General features: G+C 41.3%; 1 protein-coding gene across 2 annotated transcripts; it reads right to left on the bottom strand.

Annotated features, from left to right (window-relative positions):
• Positions 1 to 958: 958 nt before the first annotated feature.
• On the bottom strand, positions 959 to 8,750 carry cdk2ap2 (cyclin dependent kinase 2 associated protein 2). 2 transcript variants are annotated; one of them, XM_008110621.3, is made up of 4 exons: positions 8,217 to 8,750; positions 2,358 to 2,458; positions 2,140 to 2,272; positions 959 to 1,361 (listed from the first exon to the last, which is right to left on the bottom strand). In XM_008110621.3, the coding sequence occupies exons 1-4, from the start codon at positions 8,317 to 8,319 to the stop codon at positions 1,294 to 1,296; spliced, it is 405 nt and encodes a 134-aa protein (XP_008108828.1). In that variant the 5' UTR covers positions 8,320 to 8,750; the 3' UTR covers positions 959 to 1,293. The 2 variants fall into 2 exon arrangements, with proteins under 2 accessions (XP_008108828.1, XP_008108836.1); XM_008110629.3 differs by lacking the exon at positions 8,217 to 8,750 and adding an exon at positions 4,176 to 4,281.
• Between the last annotated feature and the right edge of the window lie 10,927 nt (positions 8,751 to 19,677).

Here is a 19,677-nt window from a genome sequence, read left to right as displayed (position 1 = left end):
TGGTTCAGTTTCATCATTGGTGGAGTTCAGAATGCTCTTTGATTGTAGGTTAACTATAAATCCCAACTACAACTACCAAATGACAAAATCAATCCCCTTCTAACCCCACCAGTATTCAAATTTGGTCTAGTGAATGAAAATACACTCTGCATATCAGATCTTTACATTATGATATCATAACAGTAGCAAAATGACAGTTATGAAGTAGCAATGAAAATAATTTTATGGTTGGGGGGTCACTACAACATGAAGAACTGTATTAAGGGGTTGCGGCATTAGGAAGTTTGAGAACCACTGCCGTAAGTGTTTTCATAGGCATAAAACTGTAACACACAACAGTGCTGATTAACAAATGAATGAAAAAGATACCTTTCTACTGAGACATTAACAGCAGACATTTATTTAGAAGTTTAATCCAATGGAGCTTACTCCCAGGTAAGAAGGTACAAAATTACAGCCTAAAACAAGTTTTATGTTTTTGAGAACATCTCTTCTACACTGTGTACAAGGTTAATCCAACCTCATATGCTCAGGCTTGTTATAAAGCTTCAAGATGACCTTGCTTGGCAGACTATATCTAAAAGCAACAGCAAGTAGAATAATCTCTTTACAACGAAGCCTTCAACTGGCAACAAAAATAGGAGGGGAGGAGGCCATTTGGGGTAGCTACCAGAACAGCATTAGGGATTAAGTCTTTAAGGCCACCTGCCAACTCCTGACACAGTAGTAACAGCACAGGCAAATTATTTAGAAGTAGAAATATTTTATTACACGTTTCCCAGTGCAGATTCATAATTGCTGACTAAAGCTTCCATTACAAGTGGCAGGGAGGGCCACATGCTGCTTTACCTAAGGAACGCATCTTGCAAGGCAGACTCTCAATAATATATTAGTGAGGAAGAAACTAAATCCTTCATCACACAGGAGAAAAAATTAGAAAAACACAGTGAAGAAATAATCCAAATTCCAAAGCCTTTCTTTTATTAAAAAAATCCCGAAAATTTTATAAAGACTTGCCACCAGCCATTATTCTCACTGGTTGACTGAAAGGTGTGTGCAATTAACTCTTTCTGCACCCATTCCCAGAGTGCTAATTGGTGGGAAGTTCTGTGATGCAATAGAAGAAGCTTCAGGTGCCAATTGTCATAAAGGTCTTTGAAGGTGATCACCATCCTAGGAGTGAGACACTGATTGGTTGGAAAGATTTGAAAGGGCAGGGGAGAACCAAATGCGGATCGGCAGGAAAGAGCCAAAATCCTCCTCTCCCAGGGCAGTGCCAAGAGGAAGTAACTGTTACGTACGGGCATTACGCTCTGTCTCTGCTAGACACTCCCTTACCAGAGCCCGAGCATGTATGATCCCTGTGAAGGAAAAACACAGAGACACTGAACAATTGGGGGCAAAAGTATGAATCCAGCAATTCCCATTTCTTTAGGTTTACAACTGCATCCCCTTTCACACTTCTGTTTGCCCTCACAAGTGAGGCACTATTTAAAAGTGTTGAACGCAACAGGCTTTTATAGGGCAAATTAAAGATGCAAGGGTGTTGACTTAAGTCAGTAGTACAAGAGAAAGACAAGCTTGCTGGCTGCATGCCAGAGAGCTGAATAAAACTGAAGAACAAGGAGACAACCTGCTTTCAGGCTAATATTTTACTGCTAAGTGAGAGGTATACTAACTGGATAGAGAGAGAGACTCTAATCCGGCAGGTTCTACCTGTTTCAATGTGTTGCAGCTATCTGCACAAGAAACTGCAGAGTTGGCTAGGTCCTAGCATTAGCACCAGAGATAAACTTATCATTGTTTCTTCCTTGAAAAGAATAGAACTATAAACCAATGTTTTACTAAAAGAAAAAGAAAAACCAAAGCTAAAGGAATTGGTGAAGAGGGTTAATGGCATGGTATTGCTAAACCATTTGTATAAATAGGTTAGCTATGAACAGCAATGAACTGTATAATCTACCAAAATTAAGCATGCAATGTTCAATTTGATAAACTCTGGAATCTTTTGGAAAGCAATTCACATTTCTATGCAGTTCCATGTAGGCCTTCTGATGTTCTATTAGTTCTAGTCAAGAACAATTTATTGTTTCCATATCCCATGACCAGACAATGTTCATCTCTCAGGAAAGTTCCTACCTCGTTTCAGCCGCTCCATAGCACTCTTGCTGCCTGCATAGGTGGGCCGGATCTCCTTGCCCATCTCCTCAATGACAGAAAGCAAGTCTGTGTACGTGCTCTGGGAGCCTTGGGCACCTGGTGGCTTCATAGCCTATAAAACGAAGGCCAAGAAAAAAATGAAGGGCCCCTCTCTGCCATGATTCCCACAAGATGGGAAGAACCTTCCTGAAACCCACCTGCACGTAGCCCATTGATGGGGGGCCAAAATCGTTGAAGAGAGGTCGGAAGGAGGCTGATGCTCCAGGGACAGATCCAGATGGAGATGGGACACTCGTGGCTGAAAGAAAGATGAGAAAACACCAGGTTTAGCCAAGAGTACTGTTGACTTCTATAAGCTTTTGAAGGTTAATACTTCCCTCGCAATTCCCTGTAAGTAGTGTAAGACAACATCAGGTGGACTCCTTGAAGACCAGACTTAAGCTGTATTAAGATTTTCATTTATGATACACCTTCTGAATTCTACATGGCAACCCCCCCCCCCCCCCAAAAAAAAACAACAACTTGGCAGTAATCTTCAAATGACCACACCATTTTCCTGTAGAACACTTGTGTAATATGGTTGGCATAAATCAGATAATTGGAAAGAGATCTGCTTTTTTGTTTCAACTTGTTTTATAAGTTCAAAGTAGGAGAAAGAGGACTGGGCGTGGTGATTTTAAAATAAAGGCAACACACTGCTTGGAGGCCTGTCAGGGTATTCTGGGGTGGTTTCTGATGATTCAGCTTATTTGTTTCTACTTCAGGACAAAATGGAGTATCTTACAGTCACTTCCCTAATAAGTGAAGGAAGACATGTTGTATGCATGCCTTCTCCTGCGACAATGGATGTGACTACACAAGTATGCGTGAGCATATGGGCTAGCACGTTTGAAGGGAATACTTGCAAAGATTATTTAAAATGGTCACACTGGGAATTTGACCTTAGAAGAAGGTGTTAATTAACAAAACCTATGCCTGGATGGCACTGCATACAAAGGATGAAAGGACACTGAATTTTAATATATGCAACCAGGCAACACCTTGTTTGTTGACTGCTTCTGGTATTTTGATCATTCATAGTTAAATCTCTGTTAAAGATATATGTGAGATCTTTTTCTTTTCAGAGCATACCGCTAATTACAATGGGTGTACAGTGATACAAAACACAGTTTGTGAAAACATACGCAGTTTCATCCACCGATGTTATAACCTATATGCACAGCTGAGATTAACCCTGGTGTGAACACACAAGTAAAAAGCAATCAAGAGGACAAATGCAGTAAAACTAAATAAAAGAGTGGTTTATATTTATTTGTGAGTAGAACGGGTTGAAAATTCTTGATTTAAATGTGGGGAGCATATACACATGCAGCATTTCTCCCTTTACTATGAAGGAAAATAGTCATATACATATAAATAAGCCTTTACGTGAGACACCTTGAACAGATGATGTCGGTGGCATCTGGAGAATACAGCTCCATTTATTTCCACTATGTTAAGAGAAAATCTAGTATCCATTAGCAATGGATAGTGAAGTAAGCTGTTGGATCTTGGCCATGATTATAAAGAGCTACTAACAAAATGTTTGGGTGATAGATTTGAATGCAGTTCAAGAATTTCAAGTGCATTCTGACTCACTTTTGGCAGTCTTGGAATGGAACATTTGGTCATGCACATCTGTGCTATAACAGGTCAATTTCCTTTGTTAGACCTGAAGTAAAAGCAACCGAGTCTACCTCTCACACAAGTTTTTAGCATTTCTACTTGCACTCATTTCTTTAATGTTACAGTCATACAGCATGATCTGAGTTGGTTTCCCTTAAGGGCATCAACAAGGTTTTTATGATAGCAGAATTAACATAATGCATGTTTGCTTCATATGAACACAGCATTTCCCTGACTCCTTTAGCCTTAACCACAGAAGCTTGTGGTGGTGCCTTAACTTCCTGTCAGCCAACATAAGAATAAATATTATTCTCTTCAAGACAAAGAGGGAGGATAAAAAGAGCAGTCACCTTTATAACCCACCATCTGTCTGAGTATGGCCACCATTCATATGATCCTTAGCCTACAGCGTTTTGGTATTTGGTGTTGTATGTCATCCTAAAAGCTCCTTTACAAAGCATCCTATAGATGCAATAAACACACAAGATATACATGCAGTTAATTAACATAAATGTATAGGAACACATGCTATTAATCATGGAATAAATCAGGGTTAGAACTAGGGAAGTTATTCAAACTTGAAGGAATGGTCTAATAATAGAAAGCTGTAAACACTGAGTCTTTAATTGAGAAAATAAATGGGCATTCTTATGCTAGCAATTGGAGTCTGGGTAGTTTCTGTAACATCTGGTGTTAATTTGAGGGCACAGAAGGCAAAGGGGATGGAAAGCAAGTCAATTAGTTTATTTGAGAAATCCAGAAAAAGAAAAACATCAGCTTCATTATTAAGAGGATTGCATTGATGAACCAAAGATTGGACTATTACAGATTATTAACTCCCTTTTTACAGTAAAGCCCAACCTATATTTGCTGCTTAATTTACTTGCATGTTTTTACTTGCACAACAGTGTCACTTATGGCTATTGCAAGCAAAACCACATGAAACACTGCAGGTGTTAGTGCAGTTTGACAGGAAATAGCTTTCCAAAGCTACTTTTGCAAATAAGGTGGTTTTCTTTCATACTGGCAAGTAAAAATGGGGCCCACTGATTTCTGAATTCAGGGAATGGTTTACTACCAAGATTGTGTGCCTGGCATTCTCCTGCCCCCTCAAGTCTTTCAACAACCAGAATAGCAGCCATTTAGTTTCAGATATGCAAATAGCCTCTCTGCTCTGCTGCTCCTTTTCATTATGCTGCGGGTATTGTCCAGATGACAAACATGGGTATGTGGGGGTAGACAGGCTCTTACATTTTTACATGAGATAGTGTTGATGAAACTACCATAGTGAAAGTAAGGTAACTGTTTCACCTTCTAGCCCATCTCTGCTATTCAAAGGCAAAGAGCAGGGTTCTGTCTGGCACAAGCAAGCTCCCAAAACCTATACACACACACACACAATAGAGCTGAAAGCCAATATACCATATTATGGAGAAAAGTTATTCTTTTCATTCCTCATATGACAGATTCTGAGCAAAGCCCAACCAGAAGGATCTAAAATAAACACTGAACGAAACTTCTGGTACACTGAATCAAAGCACTTTGTGTATATAGATTTAACAGTTCATGCCTTTAATATTGTTTCCCATAATCATATATCCATTGCTATTTCTGTATTCTGAAAACTACAGAGAAAGTTACAGTTGTTTCTAATATTTCAGCCATACTTTTTGCTTGCTAATTCCATAGAACACCATCCAAAACTTGTAATGCATTTGATTCACATCGACTCAGAAGTGTTCAGTAGGACTAAGAAAGGAATCATAAGAAACTGGTTATAGGACTTTACCCTTGGGGTGTAATGCTATGCCACTATACTGAGCAAACTAGGGTTTACTTCTGCAGGGTGAGCATTCATCTTTCCATCTCCTTGTCCATTCCAACCCTCACGGCAATCCTAGCAATTCAACTTTAAATTTTTCTGGCAGGGCTCATGTGATGCTTTTTACATCTGTATTTTCTGAATGTAATACAAATATTGTGGCAAGAGTTTGGAATATCTGTAGCTGTATATATGTACAAAATGGGCTATCTGGTAGATGGGACCCAAGTCTCAAAGTCTAAAAGTAATTTTCAACACAGTATTTTGGGAATCTGGAATATCTATAGTTGCATAGACATACAAAATGAAATATCTGATAGATGAGAGCCAAGTCTCAAAGTAAGAAGCTAACATTATATAAAATACTTTGTTACCCTGCATCTTGGTTGCAAGATAAAAGTGTGATTCAAATAAATATAACAACAATACTGTATTTATTACCAGAGATTGAAATGTCTATAGTTGTACTTATGTATATAAGGAGACATGAGGTAAATAGGACGTAAGTCTAAAAGCAACTGTATATACAATATTTTGGGAATCTAGAATAGCCGTACTTACACACAAGTACTTAGGATATCTGGTAGATGGGGCTAGAGTCTAAAAGTCTGAAAGTAATTTTATACACAATATTTGAGGATTTTGGAATATCTGTAGTTCCATAGATATACATAATGAGGTATCGGATAGTTTAAAGGCCTATAAGCCTGAAAGTAATTTCATAGACAATATTTTTGGGAGTTTGAAATATTTGTATTTGCATAGATGTACATAATGAGAAACTGGGTAGATGGGACCCAAGTCAGAGTAATTCCAATCACAACTATTTCGGAGGAGTTTGGCTTTTAATTTTATGTGTATTGTTTAGAGTGTAATTTGTGTTTTGTTTATTATGGTGTATTTGTATTACTGAACCTGATACTGTTTTTATACGTTTTATTAATTTATGTACGTATTTTGACAACATTGAATGTTTGCCTATTTATATTGTTAGCCGCCCTGAGTCCACATGGGACAATGGGGCGGGATATAAATATTATTATTATTATTGGGTTGCTGTGAGTTTTCCGGACTGTATAGCCATGTTCCAAAAGCATTCTCTCCTGACATTTCACCCACATCTGTGGCAGGCATCTTCAAAGGTTGTGAGGTCTGTTGGAAACTAGGCAAGTGAGATTTATAGATTTGTGGAATGTCAAGAGTAGGAAAAAGAACTCGTCTGTTTGAGGCAAGTGTAAATGTTGCAATTTGCTAGCTTTATTAACATGAAATGGCCTTGCAGCTTCAAAGCCTGGCTGCTTCCTGCCTGGGAGAATCCTTTGCTAGGAAATATTAACTGGTCCTGGTTGTTTGTCTGAAATTCCCCTGAGTGTTGTTCAATGGCTGGACCACTCTAACAACCGCCATATCAGACTACACAGAGAAGCCACTGAAATCCACAATTTCAACAGAAAAGAGGAAATCATGAAAATGAACAAAATCTGGCTACCCAGTATTTAAAAAAACCCTCTAGAATCAGGACAGTAAATAAAGAGCAACACTCAGAAGACAGGGGAATTCCAGACAAGAAGCAATACAATTTTCCTGCTTATTGGCAGAGGGTTGGACTGGATAGTCTATGAGGTGTCTTCTAACGCCATGATTCTATCAGGACCAGTTAATACCTCCCAACAAAGGATTCTCCCCAGGCAGCAAGCAGCCAAGCTTTGAAGCTGCAAAGCCATTTAATGCTAGTCAAGGTGATTAACTCCAACATTCACACTCCCCTCAAACAGACAAGAGTTCTTTCTCCCACCCTGGACATTATTCCAGATATATAAGCTCTGAGGATGACTGCCATAGAGTGGGCAAAACGTCAGGAGAGAATGCTTCTGAAACATGGCTAGAGCGCCCAGAAAACTCACAGCAACCCAGTAATTCCGGCCACGAAAGCCTTTGACAACACATTATTCTTATATTTGTATTTGCATAGATATACATAATGAGATTTCGTGTCGATGAGACCCATGTCTGAAAGTAATTCTAATCACAATATTTCGAATCTTTTGATGGTTCAGTGTACCCAAACGTTGTTTGGAGCACAAACTTATTAAAAATAGAGCGTATAAAATTACTTTCCGGCTTTTAGACCGGCATGGGCAAACTTGAGCCTTCCAGGTGTTTTGGACTGCAACTCCCGCCATTTCTTACAGGCTCAGCCCTTTCCTTTTCCCCCTTGGCCTGAGGCTGTGAGGAATGGTGGGAGTTGCAGTCCAAAACACCTGGAGGGAGGGCCCAAGTTTGCCCATGCCTGTTTTAGACTGTCAGTAAAGAAATGTCTAGTGAATGGGAGTCAGGTCTCAAAGTCTGAGCGTCAATGTTCATACAACATTTCGAACACTTTGGGTGCGAAACAAAGTTTGGGTGCTGCGGGCCCTCAGAGAGCGCTCTCTCCGCCACCCATGAGGGGAGTTGCGGGTGCCTCTTTTTCTGTTTGCCCGGAGTCTTCGGCATTGTGCCGGAGAAGGGAGGAAGAGGCCCAGGGCAAGGAAAGAAAGGATAGGGAAGGGTTGGCGGAAGGGGCTCTTACCGAGCGGCGGGGCTCCGGGGGCGGGGCTGGCGCTGCTGCTGCTGCTGCTGGTGCCGGCGGCTCCGGAGCTGGCGGGGGCGGGCGCGATGGGCTTGTAGGACATCCCCGGCTCCGCGCTCGCGGGTGTTTCCTGGCCAGCGATTGGCGCGCGGCTCTGGATGCCGCTCGTGCGATTGGCCGGCGCGCTCACACAGGCAACGCCCCCCCGCCCCGATTGGTGAAGGAACACCTCAGCCCTGCCTTCTAATTGGCTATTGCAGCACTCACTCTTTCTTTCTGTCTCTGTCACCCCTCCCCCTTCCTTCCGTCCTTCTTTCCTTCCTCCTTCGCCTTGTCCCACAGACCGCAAGGCAGGCAGGAAGGCACGCACCTCAGCTCTTCGAGCGTGTCTTCCTTCTCTCTGTCTGTCTGTCCTCGCGCCCTGATAGAGCGTGACGCACGCGCGCCTCTAGCCCTCCCCTCTTCGTCCCCACTGGCCTGTCCTGTCCTCGCGCTCAGAAGAGCCGAGCCCCCGCGCGCGGCCGCCGCCGATGATGATTACGCCTCTCTTCGCCCCGCGCGCCTACGTGCCCCGCTCCCTCCCCCTGTGACCTCACTGCGTCGGATTACACCCTGCTCGCCTGTCTCCATGGTAACGGGAGGGGCCCCGGCGGTGGCGGCCTAGTTGTCTTCCTTCTCTCATCTCCACTACTACTGCAGACTTCATACACTACTTTGAACTACCCTGGCACAGTTCTATGGGATCTTAGAGGAGTTGGGAGTTTTACAAGGTCTGAGTTGCTGTGAGCTTTCTGGGGCTGTATGGCCACGTTCCAGAAGCATTCTCTCCTGACGTTTCGCCTGCATCTATATGGCAGGCATCCGTAGAGGTTGTGAAGTCTGTTGGAAACTAGGCAAGAAGGGTTTATATGGCAGGCATCTTCAGAGGTTGTGAGGTCTCTTGGAAACTAATCAAGAGGGGTTTATATACCTGGGTTGTGGGCAAATATATGTCCACAACCCATTTTTCTTTTTTCCCTTTTTTTCTTTCTTCTCTTTTGTCTATCCTCCCAATGCCAGAACTTTTCCATTTCTTCCCCTCACCTTTTTTTCCATTTATCTCTCTCCCCACTTTTTTAGAATTGTATACTTCCTCATTGTAAAATTATCTTAATAAAAATTATTTTTTAAAAGAGGGGTTTATATACTGTACCTGGAAAACCCAGTTTCAGAGAAAGAACTCTTCAAGCCAAACCTTGAAGCTGAAAGGCCATTCAGTGCATATCAGAGTTTATAGAAAATGCATTAAAATCTGACATCGGTACAATACTATATGCCACAACAGACCAGGTATAAAAGAAAAGCCATATGCAGGACTGCTCTGTACATTAAACCAAAGGACCAACACCACAAGCATTGTAAACAGCTTGTCATTTTTGAGGGTAGACATTGGCATCCTTTGAACTGTTGAATATATTCCTTCATCTACAGCAGTGGTTCCCAACCATTTTTTGACCAGGGACCACTTTGACCAGGGCCCAATTCAAAGCATTTAAAGCCCTAAATGGTTCAGGCCCAGCTTACCTGTCCAAACGTATCTCCCTCTATGATCCACCTTGGAGGTTAAGATTGTCGGGGGAGGCCCTGCTCTCGGTCCCACCACCCTTGCAAGCTCGACTGGTAGAGACGAGAGGTGGGGATGAGAGACGGCCTTCTCAGTGGTGGCCGCTCGTCTGTGGAACTACACAATGAAATCAGAACAACCCTCTCCATCCTGTCTTTCAGGAAAACAACTTAAGACATTGTTATGGGACCAAGCATTTGAGCAGTAACTGTAATAATGCAATAATTATTTATTTTATTTATTTATTACAAGCATTTATATCCCGCCCTTCTCACCCCTGGGGGGACTCAGGGCGGCCTTACAATTAGCATCATTAGACCCTGAACAAATCAATATAAAACATAGTATATAAAAACAATTACAGTTAAAATAGATAGCGTTAGTTAAAACATCCATATAAATATATATTCAAGGGCACATTCCAAATCATGAATGAGAATAATGAGAATATTGAGTGATTGACTAGTGGACTGACCTTGGACTATGATTTTGTACTTGTGTTATATTAATTGATGTTTTTAATAATTGATACTTTAAATCTTGGTTTTAATTGTAACTGCTCTTTTAGGAATTGTATGTCTGGCATCAAATTGCTTACTGTTGTTAGATCGCCCTGAATCCCATTCGGGGTGAGAAGGGTGGGGTACAAGTGTGGGAAATAAATAAAATAAATAAGATAAAATGTATCCAGGACGCTTGGTAGCTGCTGCTTTGCTCCTCCGATCCTTCACATACTCGATCAGCTGGGCTCTGGGCTCCTGCTGTCTGCAGATCTCTCTGCCACGGTTCCAATTATAGTTATTATTAATTGGACCGGGGAGGAGGGGTCATGCCCCACCTCAGGAAGAAGGATAGGGGAAACAGTAGATGCTTTTGGTATCTTTTTTTTTTTGTGCCCTTTAAGCTCCTCCTCCTAAATGTCCTTATTCTCCAGTCCACCGACCCTGGTGGGCACCAACCACTGTGAAAAGGAATCCATACTACACAATTACCGCACATCAATACCACTTTAATTGTCATGGTTTGAACCTATGAATTCCTGGGATTTGTAGTTTTGTGAAGTAAGAATTTTCTGCCAAAGATCTCCAGTACATAAAAGAATATACTAGTAAAAAAGTTTTGACAATTAAGGTTTTTCAAACTATTGTAATTCTCCATTCTGGATAGTCCCTTATAAATTAAATGCAACTGGATTCATCCCACCGAGTAGAATATCACAAACAGCCTTTCCCATGTGTCAGGAAGTAATAGTGTCTAATCCCAGTGTTTAGGAGCCTCACACTGCAGGCTAGCTACAGTGATAATACTGCAAACGAACAAATGCTTTTGTTGAGCTCCGTTTTGATTATGTGATCGAAAAATCAGCCCCCAAATTATGAATTACATGAATTTCTAAACACAGCTCCATTGAGATATACTGTGAGCCCGTGTGCCCTTGTCCTCTAGTAACCCCTAATTAATTGCTTTGGAATGTTGCCCAACACACCCTGGACTCCAGGAAACAATGCCCTCAAATTATCATAAACCTTTCACAACAGAACTGAGAGACGTGGGGGGAACATACAATGGGGCTTGCGTTAGAGCCTGGGGGTCCTTTTCATGTTTCACCTGATATGTTTTGGGAACATCTTCCTCTCCTTTGCTCCAAGCAATCCTTGCAACATCCTTAAGATGGCCCATTCTGTATCTGGACTCAGAGCAGGTCCAAGGTAATTTTCAAGTATAGGTGAACAGAAATTTTGCCCCCCCCCCCCCAAACCAATCACTTAAAAATAAAAGCGTTGGATAAGTGAAAATGTTGGATAATAAGGAGAGATTAAGGAAAAGCCTAAATAAAGAACAACACTCGGGAAATCCAGACAGGAAGCAATCAGGGACAGCTAACACATCCCAAAAAAAGATTCTCCCAAGCAAGAGGAAGCCAGGCCTTGAAGCCACAGAGCCATTAAATGCTAATCAAGGTGATGAATTACAACATCCACACCTGCCTCCCAACAGACAAGAGCGCTTTCTCCTACCCTGGACATTATTCCACAGACAAATAAACCCCACTTGCCTTGCTTCCAACAGATGGCAGCGGGCTCCAGAAGGGCCGATGCGGGCTCTGGAAGGCCCACCCGGTCCACCGGAAAGACCGATGCGCTCTCCAGCTGCTGTAACCAGCGTAAGGAAACTTCCTTCCACCAGCTGAGAGCGCGCTTCTCGCGAGGCCTCGCCCTTCTCGCTTTTTTCGTGAGATCTTCCTGGAGGTTTCGCCCTTCTCGCGATGCCTTGCTCTTCTCGTGAGGTCTTCCTGGAGGCCTCGCCAGGAAGGTGTTTGGCGGTTTGGTGAGCCGATGGTCCTGTGCGCCGCCGCCGCAGGGGCGCCTCAATGGCGCCCCCAGGAGCAACGCGCCACCAGTGGCCGCTTCATTGGCCTCGGCGGTGGACCGGCTCTGTCTGGACTAACACCAATGTAACAACCAGAGCCAGGACATTAAGCCCATGATTGATTCCCCATGCATTCCTTTCTGATCACGCCCATCTTAGGGGCAGATCAATAAATGGACAGACTCTTCAAAGTTATCCAATTTTAGTCTATTAAATTTTCCTGCCACAGCAAAGATCAACTAACAATGACGTCTGAGGGAATCCCAAACCAATTATGAAGCGGATCCTAGCTGGATACTTTCTGAGCCAATTAGATGCTATTGTGGGAATCTTGAATAGCTGTCCAATGAAATAAATATGCTCTGTGTTTGCAGTTGCAGTATATCAGTCCTTTGGAGTGCTTTCTCTGCTGACATCCTCTTTGCCCATTGAGACTAAACCTCTGATGTTGCCTTCAACCCATCTGCATCTCTTTTGGCCTGGGAAGCTAGACACATTGGGCCTCTAAACTAGTGGTTCTTGTGGAAGCTGAAATCACACAACAATATTGCACTAAGATGAAATAGTAAGGAGAACACATTTCTATCTGTTTTTCATTTTTATTATGTTATAAATATAAATACATTTTCAATAAAATATGACATCAGAATCAGTTCTATGTAGGCTAAAACAAAATGTCCTTAGCATCAATATGTTAGATCTTGGCATTTTTTTAATCAAAGGATTTCATTTTAACAGGCTAAAAAGGCTTAAATTAATTTGAGCTCAAAAAGGCTGTTCGGTTGACAGGTACACAGCCTTGATTAGCTTCTAATAGTGAAGATACACCAACAACATCAGAGCAGATTTATGCATTCTATGCTTGATTTTATTGTTAAAATGTTTTCCCATAAATCTGAGCTCTTAACTCCCCCAAAAGGTTAAATGAATATTTACAAAAGAAGTGCATTTTAGTCTATGTGTGATCGAGGTGACCACCCTCCCCCCCCCCCCAGGACTTTGTAAAAGATAGTTCAAAAGTCAAGAATTTATGTTCTATATTCCATATATTTATAGTAGAAGGTGATTGAGACTTTTTTACTGGAGTTTACTGTGGATTATCCCTGCACTCTGAGGCAAGAGATAATAACTTCATGAATTGTGAAATCATGCTGCTAGAACTCCACTCCTATGACTTTCCATATTGGGTTCCCCAGATGTTGTGAACTTCGTTCTTATCAAATGTTTTCAATTGTTTATATCATTCATGATTCCCCTTTATGCAATGTAACCCACCTTTATGGATTCTCCCTTGCTTCCTTGAAATCTATCTATCTGCCTATATGTATTTGTACTCTTTGGGATCCCCGGAAAATGTGTGTTTTTCCCAGCTGGGTTTATGTTCCAACTTTATTTTAATTTTCATTCTATTTCATATAATTGTCAAATCATGAAATCAAATGGGAAATATTTTGACCCCAACATGAACCCCTGCTCCTATGACCCAGGCTTCCTTTCCCAAAAAAACAAAAGGATAATCTGCCACAGCTTAACCCAATCTAATTCAGATTGCATGGACAATATAAGGCTTGAGTCACCAAATTCGGAGTATAGTCCTAAAGGTGATTCAGCCCCCAGAGCAAACATTGTCATATCCCAGGAAATTCCAGGACACCTCAGGAAGGCGCCCTGTGGCTCATCAACACCCATCACCACTTCCCCTCTGACACCCCAAGGCATATCTAAAATCTGTGAACGTGACAGGAACCCGGACATCCTTGATGGGTGCCATTAATTCCTTTAGAAATCGGTCTGGCAGGAGTTAATCTGATATTTCCTGCCCTGGCACTTCATTGTTTCAATAGCTCCCGCCTCCTCCTCTCTGATTGGCCCGAGTGGGGACAAAAAGCGGCTCCCCATTGGGCCAGCAGAGCAAGGCGGGAAACGAAAGCCCGCCTCGTTCAGCCTTCTAGCCTATCCGCGATCAGATGGGCGGGGGAGCGGGGCGGGAAATTCAAAGGGCTGTCAGACTGAAATTTTGTATAAATATGGCTGTATTTTGATTATATGGGACGCTAGTAGACTGAATGATCGCTACTAGTGTCCTTTTCAGCTGAATCGCTCAATAAAGACTCCTTGGCGGATTTTCCTTCATCTTTGGCGGACCTTCTTCATTTCGGCTCCAGGTTGTATTGCGGCTCATATTCTCTTATTGGCTCCGCCAAGGTCCGTTCTCTCAGGACCGGATCGGCTCTCTCCTTAAGGGGCCCGATCCCCTAGAAACGCGGTCGACAACATATGTAAGATTATTATTTAAATTAAATCTCAGAAAAATAACAATTCCTTTCTCATTACTTAAACTCAAGTATGTAAAGCTTTTCTAGACATCTGTACATCAGGTCGTTAGCATGTATATTTTATACAGTATTTATTGCTTGTTATTTAGCCATCATTAACTGATAAGCAAACTTCTAAGTAAATCTTTAACCTTAAATAAAATACTAAAGCTTTACAACTCAGTGCTCCTCTGATAAACATGGACTCCAAACAGTAAGTTTTACAACTCTTAATTCATCAAATAACCGTTGCTCTTGAGTAACACATTAATTCAGGTTTGCCCATATCAACCTTCCAAGTAGCTCTTGCTATCAGAATTTTTTGTAGATCTGTATAAGTCTTTGGATGCCTTTGACTTAAAGCAATTACCATTTTATTTACTAAAGCTCCAGATTCTTAATTAAGTGTCATTAAACATTTATGATTGCTCTTCATTTGAAGTTTTCTATTTTTAAAATATTTTAAGAAATAGTTTAAGAAATCTGCATAAGATACATTATTAAAGTGTTGTATTACTCTGTTTCCATACTCCACTTGGGATTAACTAATAGATTTAGTAAGTGATTGTTAACAGCAGTGATTTACCCATTTTTGAGTGGGTAAATCACCTGTAGGAGTAACAAAACTGCATGTGAAAAGCAGCAATTTGGCATTTGAAAGGGAGGAGAGAATGGGAGCTTATGTGAAAATGCATGGGGGGACTGTTGAAGCTCTATTCTCTATGCAGGGGTATCTCTCAAAATTGTTTCCACTATGATATGTAACTGTAATAAAGGAAATATTGACTATTGTTTCATCTAAAGGAATGAAAACCAGAATGGAATGTCACTTATAACAATGTAATGTACTTGTATGTGCATGTGTGTGCGCCTTCATGTTGCCTTTCAGCTTCTGGTGACCTCATTAATTTCATACAGTTTTCTTAAACAAGGAATTCTCAGAGTTGATTTTGTTAGTTCCTTTCTTTGTAATCTAGTTTACAGCTTCATTATGTAATACTAAAATCTGTTTCATTTTGGCAGCTTTCAGAACAGAGGTGGCAAATTGCAACCTCAAGGTGATTTTTGCTGTCTTAACTGTCCTAGACCTCTGCTTCTTAAACTGTTCATCACTAATGGGGTCCCATTAACTCAGTGATGGGGTCACAAAATATTCGGCAAGATTAAACAGTTTTTGAACACCAGCTAGTGGCTGTTTTGGATATTTAAATTAATCTGTTAATAACAATATGCAGCAAATGCTGATTTTGCTTGATGGTTTTCCTTTCTTTTTCAGAAATATAAGCCTTCAAATTTGATTCTAAAAAACTAAGTTGGGTTCATAAACCATACTCAATTGAAAGGAAAAAAATGAGTAATCTGTCATTAAAAGTTGGTTGTGAGTTCCTGCAAGGTCAGGGGTTGGATTAGATGGCCCTTGGGATCTCTTCCAACTTTGTGATTCTATGATTTTTATGAGACCATGATGTGAAGTGCGTAATAGGTCCATTTCAGGTACATGGCCTACTCTGCAACCTGGAGCATGGCCCACTCTTCAGTCTTTTAAATATGGAAACCAAAAACATCTCATTGTGCCCCCCCCCCCCCATTCAGGGGAGACAAGGAGAGCCAACAGAGTATATTCTGCCATTTGAGGCTGCAAACTAAGTATGCCAGTTTGTGGCTTCAAGTGACAGCTGAAACACTTGCTGCTTGTTGTTGCGATCAGATTTATGTTAGTGTCTAAAACAGCCACTAGGTGTCAAGCTACACAATTTTTGCAACCTTCAAAATCAGTTATGGGGCCCCAAAGAGCATAAATAACACAAAGGACCTACGGCTGTGCCCACTACCAGCTTGGGCATACCCCCACTGGCATGATTACCCTATCTACTACCCATTGCTTCATGCAGAAACAAAGAGAAAAGTGGTTCCACAACTACTGTAGCTGCTGGGTTGTTTCAGAGTTGTCGGGGGGAGAGGTGTCTTTCACCTTTCCTGTCTGGTCTGACTTCTCCTTTTGGGGTAAGGTTTGATCTCAGCAATCTGTGTTTTAAATATCTCTGGGTATTGTTTACACTGTAGACTACCGTATGTTTTTGTGTGAGACTGCCCATCAAGATAGTTTGGAAGTTACAGCTAGCGTAGACTACTGTGATTTATTTCTTCATTCATACATATCTGTGGGAACACATTACTCCTAAAGCCTGGGTCTGTATGTTCTAGTCCTTCTCATGACCTCCTCCTGTGCATACTTCCTTGATCTCTCCAACCTCTCCCATATCTCATCTTCTGTGGGAGTTAAAAAATTAGGAGAGGAGCCATTCGTTCTCCATAGCAATAAATCAACGTATTCTGGATACCCTTGCAAAGAAGACACAGCTGTCCATTGCCCTGCTAGCTTTCTGGCATTTTGTTTGGAAAGTTCATGGACTGGTAACAATTAGCATATTTTTTCTTCTGTTTGAACTCAAGATGGCATCTTTTTGGATGCATTTTATTTTTATTCACACTTCTCTGGCTTTTGAAAATAGTTTTAAATTGGGATTTTAAGATTTGGTTTTCTTTACAGCTGCGTTTATTTTTCCAGCTATGGCTGCATACTTTTTCGTGCTGTTCTATTGGCAAGAAATATTGTGCACATGTATAGTATCAATAATAAAAAGCAATGCTTGTTTGAATGTTTAAAATTTTGCTCCAAACTTGTCAAGCTGGGACTTCTGGAATTGCACGTGGAGATTAAAAGGATGCTGGTGTGTGTGTGTTGAGGTTACATCTGTTTTGTTAATATCTATTTGTAGATGGCAGTGCCAACTTTATTCTTCAAGTGGATGACATCACTAGCCTTCTACCAGCAAAATCAGAAACGAGTTGGAATATCCCCATTATGGTCTGTTAGAGAGAGAAAGAGAGAATGCTATACCTGATAGGAATGAGAAGGAAGGGCTGAGTGAGCATAAGGGTAGTGAGTGAAAAGGGCCAATAGGAAGGAAGAATTGGGAAGAGAAGAGAAAGAGCAGATGGAAAGACCACTGACCTTCTCTACAGATAAAAATGCAAGAAGGTCTGGGATATTATTTGCTTCAGAGGGACTTTAAGCAGCTCCACTGATCTTTTCTTTTGCAAGGTCCTGAACTTTTCAGACAGAAAAGAGAGAAAAGAAAGAAGGTGTTGCTGCCTGGTTGGTGATTGTATGCTGCCTTATGTTCTAAGCTTTGAAAAGACAGAAATTAAATAGGAGCCTAAACTTCAACACTCTTAGCCCTGTTCTTTTCATTACAATCCTTTCAACCTGAGAGAAAGTGGTGCGGTGTAACAACCATTTGTTTAAAAAGACCTTAAAAATAAACCCCACATAATTACAGGCTATGGAAAAAATAACAAGTTTTCCAGTCCTTTTTCATTTTAAAATCTTTTTCTGTAGACTAAAAGTGTGTAATGTTGTAAAATGGCAGCACTGAATTTATTTTAGGTCATAGAGAGATTTTGTTATGAAACATTTAGCCCTTTGTGCTGTGCTCCTGACCAGTTAGAATTAAACCTTTCAGCAAATGTCCACAAGCATCCACTTGTTAAACATAATGGAGAAGAAATGCTGTGATTAGATGAGGATGCCTAAACTGGTCAGTTGTGATGCAACAAACAAAAAGGCCAATATTCTAGGAATGTTTTGATCTGTATTTAGAGGGGATTAGGGTGATGTATTCCTGTTCAGCTATGATAATGAAAAATGACTTACTCCAGCATTGAGAAAGGCAAAGGATAAACAGCATATACTGAAACACGTTTTTAAATTGATGGGGCTTGATAGCTTGTACCAAGGTAGGATTTTATATTTTAAAAGAGATAACAGTCTGAGAATTACTGAGGACAATTGATGTTACTTTCTGAGCCAATTGTGAGATGCTGGCTGCATTTAGAAAGGGTTCAGTAGAAGCTGACCTCATGTCAGGACTAGGTCCAGTAATGGAATGTTTTGATCAAGGAGTTTCTGCTTAATTGAAGATCTTGCTTGTAACTGCATTTGTTATTTATTTATTTAAAACCTTTATATTCCGTCCTTTTCACCCCGAAGGGGACTCAGGGCGGAGCACAACATAAATACGGCAAACATTCAATGCCGGAGAATAAAATAAACCATAAAAATATATAAATACTAAAATCAGTTATCTTCACATTAAAACCATTATTTAAAACAATCACAAGACAGCCACACTGTATCCGGTCAGCAGGGTGAAATTTCCTATTGCTGCCATCATTGCACTACCCAAAGGCTTGGTCCCACAGCCAGGTCTTTACCATCTTTCTAAAGGACAGGAGGGAGGGGGTTGATCTAATCTCACCAGGGAGGAAGTTCCATAGCCGAGGCGCAATCACTGAGAACGCCCTGTCTCTTGTCCCTGCCAATTGCGCCTGTGACGGTGGCGGGACTGGAAGCAGGGCCTCCCCGGAAGATCTTAATCTCCACGGTGCTTCATAGAAGGAGATGTGTTCGAACAGGTAAATTGGGCTGGGGCCGTTTAGGGCTTTATAGGCCAAAGCCAGCACTTTGAATTGTGCTCGGTAACTAACTGGCAGCCAGTGGAGCTGACGCAGCATGGGAGTTATTTATTACATGTTACATCAAGAAGAAATGTCAGAGTATTTTAATAATGTTGTAATCTCAACCCATAGTCTATGTCAGGGGTCCCCAAACTAAGGCCCGGGGGCCGGATGCGGCCCATCGAAGCCATTTATCCGGCCCCCACAGCACAAGGGCAGAAGGGGGTTGGGCTAAATGATCCAAGGGGTCTCTTCTTCTCTTACAACCCTTATTATTATTATTATTATTATTATTATTATTATTATTATTATTATTATTATTATTATTAACATTGAGGCTGGGTGGCCATCTGTCAGGGATGTTTTTCTTGTGCTTTTGGTGTGCAGAGGCAGAAGGGGGTTGGACTAAGGGTCTCTTCCAACCCTCTTTTTTATTATGACACAGCAAACAAGATAGATCTGCTGGATTTCGTTTCACAAAATCACAAGTCGAACACTTCCCAAGTATCTAGGACTGTGTGTTGTATTTTCGGATGATGTGTGCAGATCCCAGAAGGGTGGCCTTCTGCAGTTGGCAGATCGTAATTTTGTCAATGTCTGTTGTTTCCAAATGCCGGCTGAGATCTTTTGGCACGGCACATTTTTTATTATT

Source organism: Anolis carolinensis, chromosome 1 (assembly GCF_035594765.1).
Source record: "Anolis carolinensis isolate JA03-04 chromosome 1, rAnoCar3.1.pri, whole genome shotgun sequence".
Taxonomy (NCBI): domain Eukaryota; kingdom Metazoa; phylum Chordata; class Lepidosauria; order Squamata; family Dactyloidae; genus Anolis; species Anolis carolinensis.
The sequence above is the reverse complement of the archived record's forward strand: the minus strand, read 5'-3'. Positions and strand labels throughout refer to the sequence as shown.